This window comes from Anser anser (genome assembly GCF_964211835.1).
Source record: "Anser anser genome assembly, chromosome: 2".
NCBI lineage: Eukaryota > Metazoa > Chordata > Aves > Anseriformes > Anatidae > Anser > Anser anser.
In genome coordinates this window covers 116,586,094-116,603,219 of record NC_139721.1, presented here as the reverse complement: position 1 = coordinate 116,603,219, position 17,126 = coordinate 116,586,094, and the positions used below count along the sequence as shown (strand labels likewise).

General features: G+C 46.8%; 1 protein-coding gene across 2 annotated transcripts; it reads right to left on the bottom strand.

Moving 5' to 3' along the window:
* Positions 1-448: 448 nt before the first annotated feature.
* On the bottom strand, positions 449-15,675 carry LOC310894413 (C-C chemokine receptor type 8-like). Of its 2 annotated transcripts, none has more exons than XM_083824480.1 (3): positions 15,228-15,675; positions 4,126-4,357; positions 449-2,712 (listed from the first exon to the last, which is right to left on the bottom strand). In XM_083824480.1, exon 3 carries the CDS (start codon positions 2,613-2,615, stop codon positions 1,551-1,553), a length of 1,065 nt encoding a protein of 354 aa, XP_083680606.1. In that variant the 5' UTR covers positions 2,616-2,712; positions 4,126-4,357; positions 15,228-15,675; the 3' UTR covers positions 449-1,550. The 2 variants fall into 2 exon arrangements, with proteins under 2 accessions (XP_083680606.1, XP_083680605.1); XM_083824479.1 differs by having other exon boundaries at positions 449-2,615.
* Positions 15,676-17,126: the final 1,451 nt, after the last annotated feature.

The window sequence follows — 17,126 nt, the reverse complement described above, 5'->3', positions numbered from 1 at the left end:
AAGGCATCTGACCTGCTGCGAGCCTATGTATCTTTTTAATCATCAAAGTGCCAGCACAGTACAAAGAACCCCAACGGAACACATCGACAGAGGACTTTGTTTCTAAATACCTAGAAGTCTTCTGAGAAGTAAAAATACGATAATAAAGCTGTAGTGCTTTTCTTACCCATTGAGGAATAAAATCTAGAAAAGTTAATTGTACTATCTAACGTAAATGAAAGGAGTATTTTCTACACTTAGTAACTAATGGCAAAAATCTTCTGACACTCAGATATGCATTTTAAATTCTTGAGAAACATAAAAAAGCAATTATATTTTCAGAAGGAAAGCTGCAACTGAGTAAACAGAATATATATTTTAGTAGCTTAGAAAATTCTGTCTTTAAGAATACCCAGGCTATGTTTTTCCCAGTTTCAGATGCCTTCTTGGTTAACTTTAACATTTTTGTTTACAGAAAAATAACCTCAGCATAAATGCTGTTTTTTCCACAGTGAACTTTTATTGGGATTTTAAGAACAAATCTTCCTTGGCAGAGAGCTGGAGACGTAACTTCTTTTGGTGAAAAGCTGCAGGACACCTCTGAATTCCATTAGATGTATTTTACAGGATACCAGCTCAAAAAAACAGTAAAAGGATCCTTTCATTAGCTTCATCTAAGCTTGGGAGTCATTAGAAAACCTTTCAGGAGCTGAGACATACAAAGATGCAGTTAATACATTTATTCAAAGGAAACATGTCTAAAATGGCAGAAAAAAATGTATGGGGAAAAATAAAAGAGCGATAGAGCCTATGCGCTATGTTCCATTTTGTGATATTTACACTGAACAGCAAATGCTGGGGCACAGGGTTGGAGGGCCCCTGCCTCCAGAGGGGACACAGATGGTGAGGCTGCTTCGATGGTACCTTATGCAAGTGTTTGTGCCTCTATGGGTGGCAAATACAGGGGGCACCTGGAGGTGCTGCTCTGCTGTTCTTGAAGATGTGGCTCCCAAGGGCTGCTATGGGTGGCAGCGGATGTCCCAGAGTCCCTCAGCAACCTGATGCAGCCCCACGCAAGGGGGCCTCTATCTGGGAGTGGAGGCAAAGGGGGGACCATCGCCGGCCCCTCTTTGCAATGTGAATCCATCCCATACCTGTTCCTTTCTCCACTTCCCAGAGGGAGTCCCACCCCTGTCCCAGGGACTCAGGGCTTCGTGCGGGGAGCAGCTTCTGCAAAGCAGAGCATAGCTGGGGGTGAGGCAGGAGCAATGCGTTCAACAAGGAAGAAAACAAGTAGGAGAGGAAGCATCCTGTTTGCTGAAACGTATTAAAAGTGATCTAATTAAAAATCACCACGTGGCAAGCGTGTAGGATCACCATTTTACAAACAGAGTGGTGCTCTTTGAAAGCTCACATTGCTGCTTATTTTGCCGTATTGGGCAGCACATCCCAAAAGGCAGCACAGGCACATGGGTCACCCTGCGGGGACACTGCACACATGGTGCAGCCTCGGGGGCTGTGCCGGTGCTTGGGGCAGCCATTTACTCTGGGGAAAGGGATCTCGGGTGGGCTCAGAGCACCCCTGCGCTGTCAGAGCAGGCAGAGAGCTGGCTGGGCACCGAAGATGACTGAGTGGCCCCAGAACCCCTGGTGGGGCTCCAGAGGACACGGACACAGGACTGAAGCAGTCCTTTCAGGTGGGCCTTGAACATCACCCCAGCGAAGGCGTAGATCACGGGGTTGAGGCAGCAGTGGATGAAGGAAATGGTTTCCGTCAGCTGTAGGGCCAGGGCAATCCGGTTGCTGGCCTGACAGTCGTTGATGATGTGCAGGCTCTGCAGGGTGTCCAGGAACAGCACGACATTGAAGGGGGTCCAGAAGAGGAAGAAAACAATGACAATGATGAAAATCATCTTGATCGCCTTGATCTTGTTCCGATTTTTGCATTTTTGGAGGTTTCTCAGTATCTGGGCGTAGCAGCAAATGAGGATGCTGAGGGGAATCAAGAGACCCAAGATATTGGCTGCAAACTGAGATGCAACCTTCCAGGTATTGCTGCCAGGGGGGTACGTGGGGACACACTGCATAGACTGCTCGATTTCCAGCTGCTGGTTGAACACAATGTTGGGCACAGAAGCCAAGCCAGCCACCAGCCACAGGACTAAACTGATAATTATGCCACAAGAGGCTGTCCGAATCTTCACGGCATAGACGGCATGGACAATTGCTATGTACCTGTCTATGCTCATGAGGGTTATAAAGAAAATACTGCTGTAAAAACCCGTGTAATAAATGCCAGCCATTATCTTGCACATAGCATTGCCAAAAACCCACTGCTCTGAAGCATAGTGGGCTTGGAAAGGGAGAGGCACAACGAAGAGGAGATCAGAGGCCGCGAGGTTGAGCAGGCAGACATCAGTCATCGTCATCAGCTTCTTCCTGGTCAGGAGAACCCAAAGGACCAAGGAGTTTCCCAGAAGGCAGAAGACAAACACGAGGCAGTAAAGGATGGGCAGGAGGAGGGATTTAAACCTGCGAAAGCTGTTTCCTTCATTGCATGGAGCAGTATTTTCATCATATCCATAATCGTACTCTGTTGTTCTGATGAACTGGCTTGTGGGATTCATCTCAGACATCTGTGCAAGAGAGAGCAAGAGGTAAAGGGTCCTGGCATGGATCTCCCTGGTGGCTTCTTCAGTTTGTCACTCCTGCCTCTTTTGGCCAACTTCAGTTCTTGAGTTTAAAAAACACCAAAATAATTTGGGGGGGGAGGGGAGGGGGTGAAAGGGTGTTACTTGCTTTGTCATTTCTGAAGAATTGCAATGAATACAGCTTTAAAGTCATTTTACATGCTCTCCAAAAGTGAGTCAGTGCTTTACCCACCGTTTGTTTGTTTTTTTTTTCAGATGCCACCTCTTGACCACCATAAAAAAAGGATCTGGTTGGTAGAGTAAAGCGCTCACATTTTAAGAAGTACAGTTCTTTCAAAAGACACTGTTTCAGATGAGTTTGGCTTGTCGCTGCTAGGACACTTGCATGTTTATTGTGCATTTCACCTACGCTGTGCTGGCATGCAGGTAGATCATACTTCAAAAGAGCTTCAAACAGACTGATGCGGAGAAATATCACATGGAGTAATCAATGTTGTTGCACAGCAGCAATAATGCCAATGAGAGTGATTAATTCATTAAATGCAGCGTACGTGCTGCAGGGAAACAGGAGCATCTGCATGTGTGGCACAGCGAGGGATGTAGTTGGTACTTGCCCTCTGCTCCTGGTGTGGATGCTGCTGGTGCCTCACTGACCCGCCCCAGCTTTTTGGGGGCACCAGGCCTGCTTCAGCCAAAGTCAATCAGCACATGCACTGTGGAGAAACCTGTTACAAATACAGCACCCAGCCCTGCAGAGCTCCTTGCTCAGGAATAATGAGCAATCACAGAAAGGCAGGGCTGCAATCTACCTTGACAGTGCAATTCTTTCCTGTATTCAGCTTTCAGGTAGGGCATCTGTATTATTAATTTCAGCTTGGATTTCACACATAAATGTTGAGATTTTGAGTCACCAGATAATGGCTGTTTATGCCATTCATCAAAAATATTTACTGTTAATGCTATTCATCTCTTTTCTTGTGCAGCCCTGACATGCTGTGACTGTGACCACCACAGCAGTGGTTACGCTTCTTAGGTGCCTGTCAGGGACCCGTTAAGAGCAGTCCAAAGGTTCAACAAGCAAAAGTCAGAAATTATCGAAATGTAATTAATACTGTGTTATAGGTATATATATATGCATATATATACAGTTACATAGAGATATATAGATGTAGAGATACATAAATATATAGCTATGTTCATCTGATGTGTAGATAGATCTGTAGACATATAGGTACAGATATATAAATATAGTAAGTCCGATTTTGGCAGAATTCAGAAGTGATTCTGCTTATCTGAACAGAGCCTGGTGATGCTCTACCTCAGACTTCACATGGCCAATGCCTTTGATTCTCTTGACCAGGATAGAGCACTTCCCACTTTCTCCCCTCCCTGCATCAGTTGGCCAAAAGGGTCAAACCAAAAAAGCAGCTTTCCAGTGGGTATCAAGAGAGGTACAACCACCGCAGGCTCCCTTCCCCTGGTTACCAGAGCTCACCTGTTACTTTCAAGAGCAGCAGATTAAATGTTTATGGTCTCTACCCTGGGCAGCAAGAAGCCTTCACGCTCTCAGTCGTCTCCGGTCCCCTTCTGCCGTGTCCTTGTCCTCTCTCAGGCTCGTGAGTTCCCGAGAGGTTTAGTCCATCGCTGGTGGTTTTGGTGATGGCAGGTGTTGGATGGGCAGCTGCCAGTTACAGATAAGGTTTTGAGACACAGAGAAGGGTTTGGAGCTGCAGTAAACAGGAAAAGAGATGAGAAGGCTTAAAATTACACTCTGTGAAACAAAAATCAACTACGGCTCTTTTTGAAGACAGTACAAGCACAATAAGAGGTGCTTGCCTTTTAATGTAAGTTTGCAAAAATCCCTTTTCTCACAGCCACCTCTAATTTAAATGAAAAATATCAAAGTTGAGGTGTGTCCACCGGAGAACATGTAATGCTAGACACAAGTAGTGCTAGACCTGAAGAAATGTGTATAGATCCATTAAACGTGACAGCTCTGCAGCATTTTACAGAAGCTGATATATGATTTCCAAGAAGCGCATTTTAGTTTTTCTTTTCTTTCAGGTGATAACAACCTGCATACTGAAGCCTGGTTAAGTCCCTTTCTATTAGTAATGTACTAACTCTGAGCAAAATGAGAACTCACAGCTACATCTTTGCAATCATTTTTGCACAGCTTGTGGAGATATCTTAGAGTTTCTTTGCTTCCTTGGTGTTCCTTAAAGTATAATTTAGTGCATTCAGGACACATGGTCAAGGACAAAATAGCAGAACAAGAACAGGCTTGAAAATTTTTCTTTTACACAATCTCCTGAAATCTTTTTTTTTGTTGTTGTAGTTGTTTCATATATTGCTGTAAATTACGATAGTGCTTTATAAGTCAGGCAAATTATATACTTTTCATCCATTAATCTTAGCAATGGGTAAGCACCATTTCCCTGACTTACAGGAGCACAGAGAACCTAAAAGCCTCAAACATGTGGCAGACCCAGAGCATGTCAGTCATTAAAGTTATTAACCCATTCTTCAGTAGCAGATAGCAGCTCCAGCACCACGTAGCTTTCCAGCCTGAGAGCTGTTGTGTAAATGGATGGTGAAAGGCAGTCCCAAAGAAGAGCACAGCTAAATTCCGCAGACAGATGAATGAAAAGTGAGAAAATGGGCTGGGAAATGAAAGTAGTAGCCTAGTGAAGGACCTGGCATGAGTCAGTAGCATAGTCAGAAAGAACAGGACGGTCCCATGGGATGTTCACAGTGCTGCCAACCACTACGGCATCACTCTGCCTCCAAGTACCCAGCTTGTCCTATTGCTTAAGAGTCAGCACCTCCTCTTATCTATTTATATATTCATTTGTTGCAGAATTAATTTCTGGAATGTTGTTGTAGTAGAATTTGATTTTATTTTCTTCTCTATATTCCTTATATTTTAATTATGTGATTAATAATATGTCAATAGTGTGTCCCACTGTTACAAGCAACGATATAACACAATGTAACTCTGTTATATTACTTTTTTTGGTTTTAAAGGCCACTAAAGACAATTTTCACTACTTCTTATGATCAAAACATAAGCCGTCGAAAGGTGCCACTTCTTCCATTGGATTTTTTTGCATTAGTTTGGATGATAAGTTATTAACACATACAGAAAAATTAAATGGTGATTTGACATGAAGCCAATAAAAGAATGAAAGCCTCCATTAAAGATATATCTGCATTTAAAAACATTTATACATTTCCTAGAACAAGAAAGACTACTATAATTTTTCTTGAGCTATTTTCTCTTGAATGTGTTAAGATTTTGCAAAAAGATTTCAGTTCATTTGAGTTGTGTATTTTTAATTGGGAAATCTTTCAATGGTGTATTTCCTCCAGTCTTGATTCTAGGTGGCCAGACAAAATGTGGCGGGACAGCAGGGAAACATCAGAGGAGATGCTGCATACATGGTGCAGAGGGGAACATGCAGGACCTCGAAGACAAGGGAAAGATCTTCAATTAAAGTGTAAAAGGATAAATGATGGGTGGAGGGGGCTGGTGACTGCAGTGGCGGGAGGAAGTCTTCTGGCAGACCAGAGAGGACTGAGCCTGGGACAGGCATGATGATTTGGTAAAGGGAAGGGGGGGGGAAAACTGTGGTGATCGTTGAAGTGTTTTGGAGGGAAACAGCAGAGTTACAGTGCCTCGTGTAACATCCTCTAGAGCAGCCTTGCTGTGTTTCAAATAATATTCACATTTCTGCCTGGCTTTCAGAAAGGTTTGTGTACCTGTGCTGCTTCTGGCTGGGTGATATTCCTGACCCACAGCCGGCCCTTCAGGCTTGTCTCAACAAAGAAGATTTATCAAATGTGAGACAGTGTCTGATTTCTCCAAGGCAGCAAAAGGAAGGGAACAAAGATGAGTTTAGAAAACAACAAATGTGGCTTTGGAAGGTTGTTATCCCCACAGGCAGGTGCGAAGCACAGGGGTGGCTTTGGGAACCGCGGCACGAAGGACGATAATGATGATGGAAACCAATGGCAGATGCCTGCTTTGGGGGACAGGGAGGAACCAGGGGCATCCAGGGGAACAGGCCGCTTGGGAGGAGCAAGGGCAGACAGCACAGCTGGGTTGGAAGGCAGTGCAGATAAATAACTACTGGTGTGTTCATGAATGCTGGTCCTGGCTCCTGGCTGTGCACTGGCTCCTCAGCTACCAGCCAGGCTAAAAATGCATGGAAAATATCACTGTGGGATGAGCCTCCCAGCTTGCCCTCTCCTGCTTGGGTGGTGGGGGTCAAGTTTTCAACATGGGGGCTGGGGACCCTCACACCCCAATGCTCAGCGCCAGGCAGGTCATGCTTCCCCTTAGCAGCCACCTGCTGCTGTTGCCACTGCAACAGCGCTTGTGTATATGTAACACACCCACAGTGAAGTTACTTCTTCTGCTGCTTTATCTTCTCTCATTCGCCCTTCAGAGCAGGAAAAAAACATGCAGCACTTTGTCTATCCAAGAACTTTGCAGCCCAAAAGTCACCACTACATGACAGTGACGTGGAGGCGCATACTCCAAACCACTCACAGCCCCACAGGCCGAGAGGCTCCACCACAGCCCTGCTTTAAATGGAAAAATGCCACAACCAAAACGCATCTTGCCATGAAACAACCTACATGGCCAAGCCCTCAGCTCCTGTAAATGACCAGATTCAGACGTGTCCAGCCCCTGACAGCAGTCCCAGAGGGTTTGCTTCACCCATGGCACCACAGCAGCTCCTTGGCCTTGGGGCAATGGCCAGCTTAACGTCTGCAAAACTGCTATGCCTGCTCTTGTGGAAACCTCTCCTTCCTCCTACAGATGATTTAGATTACTTGAGCTCGAACACAGAGAGGAAATTGTGGTTGTGACAGAAGATGCCACCAGCAAAAATATGCTCCGGCCTAAGGGGTGAGGGCTGCAAGCCGTGGTGTGGGTCCGGCCCTTTGGCGGGGCTGGTCGCAGGCCCCTTCCCACCACATGTGCTTGGTGTTGGTGCGACTGCAGATAGGAAAAGGTAGGAAAACCCATGTATGCTGCCTGGTGGTATATTTCCCAAGAAAATAAAATTTCTGAAGTATTTCATGGTCCTGCTAGCTATCGCAGCAGCTGGCTAGAAGGTGAGGGGCAGGTTGGTCTCAACATGGTGCTCTGCTTCCACCCATTGCAACGCTGGGCGCTCATACCCGAGAAAAGCAGTTTCCTCTGCCTTTGCTCAACAGCAAAATGAGAGCAGCTTCTTAGTCAAAATGAGGCCTTTCCCTCTCAAATCTGCTCTCACTTTACAGCTTATAATGTGGCTGAGGGCTTTCTGTGATGTATCAGAAGAGGAGTTGAAAAGGTGATAGAGCAAAAGAGGGAACAAAACTGGGACTGCTGATACTGAACCAAAAGGACATATGGTTTCCCCCCTTCTGCCTCCCCTGCCTTTTGATAGAGCAATGGAGCAAAATTTGAAATGCTTTATGAGCAGATAGGTCTAAATTTTACTATGTTTAGTTACAATGAAGGAAGTTTAGAAGCTTTGTATTACTTAGCCAGTTTCATCTGTAAGAAAATAGACTTGTATCTCAAATTGAGGGCTAGAGGACCCAGGTCTGGACGATGTGTCAGAAGATTAGGTGAGGAACTCATGCTATGCATATGTCCTTGGATGTGTAACCGACTAAGCTCAGTATGCATGTTGAAACAATAAGTTAAGAAAGAACGAGATGGCCTGAGCACGCTCAAGAATTGGGTTCAACCAGTGAACACAGTGAGGAATACGATCAATGACTGCCAGAAGACCCCAAAAGACCACCGGCAGAAACAAATGAGAATGCGTCGAGGAAATTTGCATATTTTAATGAGTTCCAGGAAATAACATGACTATGTTAATTATTCATTGGAAACCTAATAAATATTTGTAATTTGATTGCGTATAACCTTGGTAGTTGAGCAACTCAGCACGCACACTAGCTGGAGCAATCCCGTGTGCATCCAGCGCCGCAATAAAAGAATGCCTGCTTTCTAAAACTCCAAATTGAGTCTTAGAGAATTTCTTCGACCAGCTTTTATGGTATCACAAAATTGTTTAGTCAGCCCAACACCATTGTGGAGGTACAGACACATGTCAATATGCCATATGACAGAGTGGCTTCTTTCTCATTCTTAAAATAGGGAGAGCGTATTTGTACCTGTGTGTGCTAAGGTGGAAGAGTTTTTTTGGAATTATGTTTTTTTGTTGTTGTTGTCAGCTAGAAGGTATATTTAGGTTGGCTAAAATGCCCCTGAAAGTGCCAAGTTGTTCTGGGGGGGGATTTCTGCCTCCAAAATAGAGAAAAATTTATGAAGAACAGTCACAATATTTTACGTTGACAAGTTCCAGCTAAAACATTGCAACTTTTCATTTTCTGAATGTGTCACTTTCAAATAGAGTGGGTTTTTAATATACATAAATAACCTCTTCTTCCAAACCTTCTTCCTCAAAAGCACACAGACACTAAAACTTAAAAAAAATTCCGGTAGAACTAAGATGCATTGGTTTTGCTGATAGAAGATAGAATTTGATTTTTTTTTTCAGCTTGGTCAGCAAAAGTATTGACTCATATTACAGTAAAAAAGTGTTTATGGTTTCCGACTCATAGAAGGATGTATTTGGCATTGTTCTGCCCACCTCTCCTGATGCAGATGCTCAGTGCAGACAAAGAAGCAGGAAGCCGGGGAGTCCTACAAAAACTGTTGCAGTTTGTTCAGAAGAAGCAGCTGGAGGTGCTCTGTGGGGTCTGGACCACCTCCCTCTGCTCCACACTCTGCTTTCCTCTGCTGGCACCAAAGCCACACAGATTACAGCTTTGACAGCTGCAGCCTTGCACAACTGCTCTGTTTCACCAGAGCAGAAATCAGTGTGTTGCAAAACTTCCAGGACAAGTAGCTCATTCATAACAATGCAAGCAGGGAGCGGGGCCTTCTCGCTCATGTTTTGCAGCATGCAGGACAGAAGGAAGCAAACAAACAACATTACTTGTGCAGGGGGTCCTGAAGAACAAGACCCTTCTCTGCTCATCCCTTGGCTGATGCTCCTTTCTCACCCTGCTTTTTTTTCTCACTCAGGTTTTTAAACCTGCTGTCCTGCACCTAGGGAATGCCAGCACATGGGCACCTCTCACATCAGCACCCTCTGCTTTGCCTCAGGGTGGAGAACTAAGAAGGATGCAAGCAAGGATGAGTTAAAGAGATGGCAGAAGTCTGAGTCCAGTCCCTGGCTAGAAGGCAGAGCCGTGTCCCACCGTCCATCCTTCCACACAGTCACTGAGCCTGCTCCTACAATCCAAAGCTCCCTTGGTGTGGTTTAAGTCAGTTATTTGTCCTTTCTGTGGAAGATCAGTTGCTGCTTTCTTCCAGCTGCTTTAAAATATCCGAAGGTCTTGTTCCCTTTTCATCTAAATAGCTCATATTCCATCAGTTTTTTCCTTTTAGGTCATGCTTTCTAAATTGTTAATCGTAGCCACTGTTCTCCTCTGGCAGCTGCCTGGCTGTCCTTAATCTTTTTCCATCACGGTGCCCAAAACCTGACACAGAGCCCCAGCTGAGGCCTGACCCCAGTGAAGCAGAGTGGAGGAGCCCCCTCCCTGGGGTAGCTGTCAGCTTCTGCAGTCACGCAGCACTGCTGATTCATGCTTCCTTTGCTGGATGCCAGCCCTGAGTCCTTTTCTCCAGAACTGCTGCCTTCTTCATCCTGTGGCCTTGGCTGAACCTGCCCTAATGCAGAACTGGGTTTGCACTGTTTGTCTTCACTGAACTGCAGCCCATTGCTCACAGGCCTTTTAATTCATCAAGGTTACTTCAAGTAGCCATCCTGTCCTGCTTTGTCTTTGCACCCCCTCCTGAGGTGGCGGCATGCAGAAATAAAATGATGAAAACCTGCAGTGGTCCTTCATCCAGAGCATTAATGAACACATTGACTCCTGCAGGGGAAGAGAGTACCCCAGGGGTCCATACTGGGTCCGGTCCTGTTAAGCATCTTCATTAATGGTCTGGATGACGGATCAGGGTGCACCCTCAGCAATTTTGCTGATGATACAAAGCCAGGAGAAGTGGCTGATACACTAGAGGGTCATGCTGCCATCCAGAGGGACCTGGACAGTCTGGGGAATAGGCTGACAGGAATCCCACGAGGTTCAACAAGGAGGAGTGCCAAGTCGTGCACATGGGGAGGAACAACCCCATGTACCAGTCCATGCTGGGTGCCACCCAGCTGGAAAGCAGCTTGGCAGAAAAGGATATGGGGGTCCTGGTACACACCAAATTGGATATGACCTAGCAAGGTAACCTTGCCACAAAAAAAGCTGAGACTCTGAAAAAAAAAAAAGAGGTATGACTTCATCCTGGAGGAGAGAAGATTCAGGGGGATCTCAACAACGTCTTGAAATCCCTGAAGGGCAGGTGCAAAGAGGATGGAGCCAGACCCTTGTCAGTAGTGCCCAGGGACAAGGCAAGAGGCAATGGGCACAAGCTGAAGCACAGGAGGTTGGATCTGAACATCAGCAATCGCTTCTTTACTGTGAAGACGACTGGACACCAGCATGGGTTGCCTGGAGAGGTGGGGGAGGTTCCCAGGAGGGGCATGCACGGTGTGGTTCCATGTCTCCCATCTCCCCCTGCCCTCCCCGGGGATGAGAAGAGAGGCTTTGCTTGGGCTGCTGCTGCCCACGGGAAGGTGTGATGAGGGCTCAGTAATGTCACAGATAAATCTGTATCTGAGCTGCTGATAAACAGGAAGCTGCTGAGAAGCTTTATGCTTTTTCTTGTTTTTTTTTTTAGGTTCTTTTGGTCTGTTTTTTGTAGCTATTCTTTTTTGCTTACTTCATCTCAGGAAACACATTTTCTGCCACCTCTTGCAGGAAATGTGCAAGATACAAAAAGTGTTTTGAAAACCTCATGGTTAGCTCAGCCCACTCAGAGGGTGGTGATGAGACAGAGCACCAGGCACCAAGGGCATGGCAATTGCACTGGAATAAGCCCACAGCTGAGTTAAGAACAGTGATAGTAAAGCTAAAAGGGTTTGACTTTGCAGAATACGGACACTTACACACATCTGTGCTACAATCAGACTTTGTACTGGCATCAGAAGGAGCTTTCAGAGCTTTCTGGTCAAGGGTATTGGGGCACAGCTGCTATCCACAGGAACAGGCTCGTGGGAACTTATTTCCAACATCAGAAGACCACTAGGGATCCTGCTGCCCAAACCAGCCTCCCCCACCATCCACACTGCTGCAAACAAGAGCAGCCCTGCTCCAGAGCTTGCTGGGGAGAGGGATGGCCACAGCAGGTACACAGCCTGCAGGGACCAGTGCTCACCGTCATTAAACCCACCCCTGATCTTGCATGCCTTCACGCCTGCTGTTATTCCTGGAAGGGGTGAATATTAACCAGATGCATTTTTAGCAAGAAGGAAGGTGAGACCAACAAGAAGTTGGGTTGAAAAGGATGAGGAGTGTCTTTTCAGTACGTAGATAATTGGGGCAGGTTTCCTTCTCACTGCCAAACTGCAGTTTCCTGTTTTCTTAGTTTGCCCAAAGCACAAGAGGGTTTCTACTGGGTTTTGAATGAGTGGGACAAAACAGATGATTTTTTGCCACTGCATGGGTAAAATCTATATTTCTTTTTACGACACCCAGATTTTTTTGCTGTCTGACTCTTTTCAGATACACTCCAATAATTCCAAGAACCATTATGATTTCATACCTCCCCTCTTACAGGTTTATAGGTAGAAGAGTAAAAAGTTAAAAGTTTAGTTCACATTTTGCAGTCACTAGGTGTGAACGTGTCTTTCTGAGTAAGACCAAACACAAGACCAACTTTTCCAACTGTCCTGGTTCCAGTTAGGACAGAGTTAATTTTCCTCCTAATAGCTGGTAGGGTGCTATGTTTTGGATTAGGATGAGAAGAGCGCTGATAACATGCTGATGTTTTAATTGTTGCAGAGCAGTGTTTACACCAGGCCAAGGACTTTTCGGCTTCTCGCTCTGTCCTGCCAGCGAGCAGGCTGGGGGTGCAGCAGGAGCTGGGAGGGGACAGACCCAGGACAGCTGACCCAAACTGGCCAAAGGGGTATTCCATACCATCTGACGTCATGCTAAACAATATATAGGGGTGGCTGGCCGGGGTGGGGGGCTGGCTGCTCGGGGATAGGCTGGGCATCGGTCAGCGGGTGGTGAGCAATTGCATTGTGCATCACTTGTTTTCTTACACATTCTTATTATTAATACTATTATCATTATCACTATTATTACTATTATTGTTATTATTATATTCCTGTCTTAATAAACTGTCTTTATCTCAACTCACCGGCTTCACTTTCCCGTTTCTCTCCCCCATCCCAGAGAGGGAGGGGGGAGGGTGAGCGAACGGCTGTGTGGTGTTTAGCTGCCAGCCGGGTTAAACCACAACACCAACACAACCAACAAAAGACAGGGTTTATAGTAATCTGTCCACATTTCTTGAAGAGAGCGAAGGGCATCTGAGAAATCTGGAAATTGAGTTGAGACACAATGCTTTAAGCAATCTTTGAAGAAAAAGGAAGTTCTCAGATTTGTCACAAATATTGAATGTTAATAATGAAAAAAGATTGCCTTGGAAATTAAGCCTGTCCTTCATTTACCCGAAGTGCTGTTCTGCTTGTTTCATCTTTATTCTACCAAATATGTGCAAAGCCAAAGATGCCAAACTCAAAAAACCTTCCCTGTGTGAGCTTTTCTTGAAGAAGGGCCCAGTGTACAGGTGGTGGCAGGCAGCACAGAGCCTTGCACCTCACTTAGCCAACAGTGGTTGTCATAAGCTGAGGCAAAGAGAGTTTATCTTTCTGAATGCTTAGGGCTTTTATCAGATAAGGGGTCCAAAGACAGAGCAGAAGAACCCCCATTTATCCCTGCTGTATCTTACTTCATTTCTCTAAGTCTCCAGTTTTGGAAAATTAAAAACAGAAAATTACACCAGAAATTCTCCACTGAAATGCAGTAAAATAGATCTACAGTTCAGGACACCAAAGTGAGATTATACTATGATTATACTATTAAAAAAAAAAAAAAAAGATGCACGATGTTTTGGGGTTTTCTTTTTCTTTTGAAATATGAATGGGTATTCTGATAAGCCATCAGACAATTGACCACATATACCACAGGAGGTTGACATTTAATGTACTTCCCAGCAATGCATGCTGTTCAACAATATGAGTGTGCTCCTGACATGATTTCCTTTATCTTCTCAGCCTTAAGCTTTGTATGAAGCACACCCTTTTACTCTCCCATTGCATAAAAGAAGGAAGTCATTGCATAGAGAACTAACGCATTTGTTTCGAGCCTCTCTAGAAATCTGTGACAGAAAATGGGAATTGCGTTACTCGCCCTGTTAAAAATTCAGCCCTGCCTGCATCTGGAAGTCACTCACCAGCCAGAGATGCTTTTAATACAAAACTGGTTTTTGGTATATTTTAGGTCAATGGTCCCAAACTATGGCCTGAGGGTGGCAGTGGGCAACAAAATCATACAAGAGTTCTTCATGTGTCACAGGACCGTGTCAAAAGTAGCATTTTCTATCCCTCCATCAGACTCCTGATCCCAAGGGTCCTCTGAGAGATTCTTTAGGAAATAATTTCATGCAGGCTTTAGGGCACACACACAATCAACAAGAAGACTCAGAAGCAAACTGAGGAGTCTGGAAAGGACTCAGACAGGTCTGTCTAGCAAAACTAGCCGCAACTACAGTGAGCACACTCCTGTTTCAGCATGGCTGTGCTTTCCCAGAGCATGCACAACAAGGGGTACAGCAGAAAGTTCTGCCTGCTCTGGCTAAGAATGAATCTTACATTAATAAATAAATAAATAAATAAATAAAAATAAAGCAAAAGGAAAGGAAGAGTTTCCAGCAGAGCCAGCAAAGTGTTCGGCTCACCACTTGGCAGCACAGGTGGTCGTGCCAGCACAAGGTGCCCCAAAATCACCCTCCTGGACTGTGGCCACTGCAGATGCAAGGTGCAATGGGAGGAGGGGGCTCACCTGCTGGGGAGGGAAATCCCATGCACGGAGAGAAAATCATGCTCTCATAAATGTCAGCCGAGGGGTTAAACAGAGGTCTCCTGTTTCACTTGACTCATTTTTGGAGATCTAGCTGCGTGCAAAAGGGTAGAGTCTTTGGCCAGCACCAAAGCATGAACACACAGCGCCTGAGCTGAACACATCCTCTGCTCCCTCACTAGTGTACCTGGCCTTCAAATCCTCCCTCAGCTCGGGCACAGGCACTGGGGGCCAGGTTACAGGAGGTGGCAAGCCCTAGGGAGCTGGCAGATGCGCCGTCTCGTTGCCACCAGAAGCCTCGGGTGCAACAACGCAGGGATTGGGGACACTGGAGCAACCAAGTCTGCAAGCAGGTGCTGGCACAGCTGCGGGAGGAGGAGGTGCAGGGCAGAAATTTGGCCTCGCAGGGCACAGAATACAAAAGGAGGGTGCAGAAAGGGAAATGAGAGGGACAGTGGGAAGCTTTGGGCAGGTTGTCCACAACGCTGGCTTGGCAAAATGAATTCCTACACACCCATACCTCCGGACAGTACCTACCTCCCCGTCAGCTCTGCTTCAGCCTCCTCCTTCTCTTCCTCCTCCTCCTCCTCGGCCAGTGGAGCAGGAGCTGTGTGGAGGCAGCGGGCAGCTGGAGCAGCTTTTGGCAGGGGCAGCAGCTGCTGGCCACGGGGGCCGTGCGGGCAGCAGGAGCGGAGGTTGGCACAGAGACAGCGTTTTGGGCCTTCCCCCTTCCCGAGTGCTCAGCTACACGTAGAGCCCAGTTTTCTGGACTGTGCCTTTCCATACATGAAGGCTGCGGTGTCCCTGATGGCTGCGGCTGCCAGCTGGCTTCTCTGCCTCCAATCCTGAGGTGGGGTCCTGGTGTTGCCTGCAGATTTTACAGCAAGCCGTGAAATCGGATCAAAAGCTCTGTGTTGGAGCAGTGCTGGAGCAGGGAGCAGTGCGGGTCCCCTGGTCTGGACTAGGCTATGACATGGTGTTTCTTCATGTCACACTGCCTCTTGCCCTGTGCACCATCTTCCCCCTGGGGTCCCCTGGGGTCTGCTGGAGGTGTCCCCCTGGAGAGGCCCCCACCAGAGTCTGTCCCAATGGCCAGAGCACCCTCCTGCAGGGGAAATGCACATTTAAGTCTTGGTCTCACCCAGGCCTCAGAACTCAGTCCTCCTATCCCTGGAAGCCAGCACTAACGCCTGGCTGGCCAAAATGCCCAGAGGTAGGGGCTGCCACTGCACATCAGGGACCACCATGGGATGGCAGGGGCTACCACAGGACGTCAGGGACCACCGCAGGTCATCAGAGGCCACCCCAGGACATCAGAGGCAGCTCTGAGTAGCAAGGGGCATCTGGGCAGCCCAGGAAGAGCAGCAGGAGGAGGAATGCAGACAGCGTGTGCTCGTGGCACCCAGACAGTGAGTTTTCCAGACCCCAGTCACTGACAGGAGTCCTAACAAACCCGGACACAGATGTCCCTAATACACCCGGACACAGATGTATTGGTGCTCACATGCTGGGCACTCCTCGGACAAATATCTGACATTTGTGGGCACATGGGCACAAGGGCGAGTGAGTTTTGTGTTAAAAAAATAACTCCTCCTTAGTTTTGGGTTGAGCCTGGCTGTGCTGCTCCTACATATTGCAACACTATTATTTCCTTCAATGCTACAGCCAGCCCTGGGTGCTGGTCTGATCCTGCTGCTACTCAGCCTCCCTCTGCTCTTTTGGGTACACAGTGCCCAGGAAAAGAAAACCTGTCATGATGTGAAAAGCACCCAACAGGAAAACCACAGCTTCTCCTGCCTCTGCAGCAAATCTTCTTTGCAAATCAAAGAAACCTCCACTTTGAAAGAGTTACCAAGGTAGCCACAGTGCCCAGTGAGGACTTCATGGTTGCAGGAAACCCAAACCTCCTGTGTTTGCATCCAAGCTGTCTGAGAGCAGTATGTGGTGTATGGGGGTTTGGACATCCATCTTCCTGCAGGTCATGCCCAGCATGGCATGCACGCAGCCACTTCTGGCAGGGCTCAAGGAGGAAATGTCCCTCCAAGCAGCAATCCCGATTTGGGAAGACAGGCTGACATCCAGCCAAACCTGCCCTCACTTCACCAGCCATGGTGAAACACAGCTGAGATGTGCCACCTGTGTCTGCAGTAAGAGAGGCCTTGTACCACAAAAGACAGGTGAAGAGCTGAAGCGAGCAATGAAGCTGGATAAAGAGAGTGAAGATCAGGGCACAGTGAGGGAGAGATGCCATGAACAGCCAGGACAGGGCAGGACTGGTGGTGCAGCACCAGGAGCGTAGGATTAAACGCCTTGCATGGCCTTCAGTTGATGGCCACGCTTAAGCTCGTCTTTCTTTTGTTGCCCTCTCTCTCGTCTGTCTCTCTCGCTGCATCAACCAGAGGAACCAAGCTCTGCTGCCATCACCACACAGACACA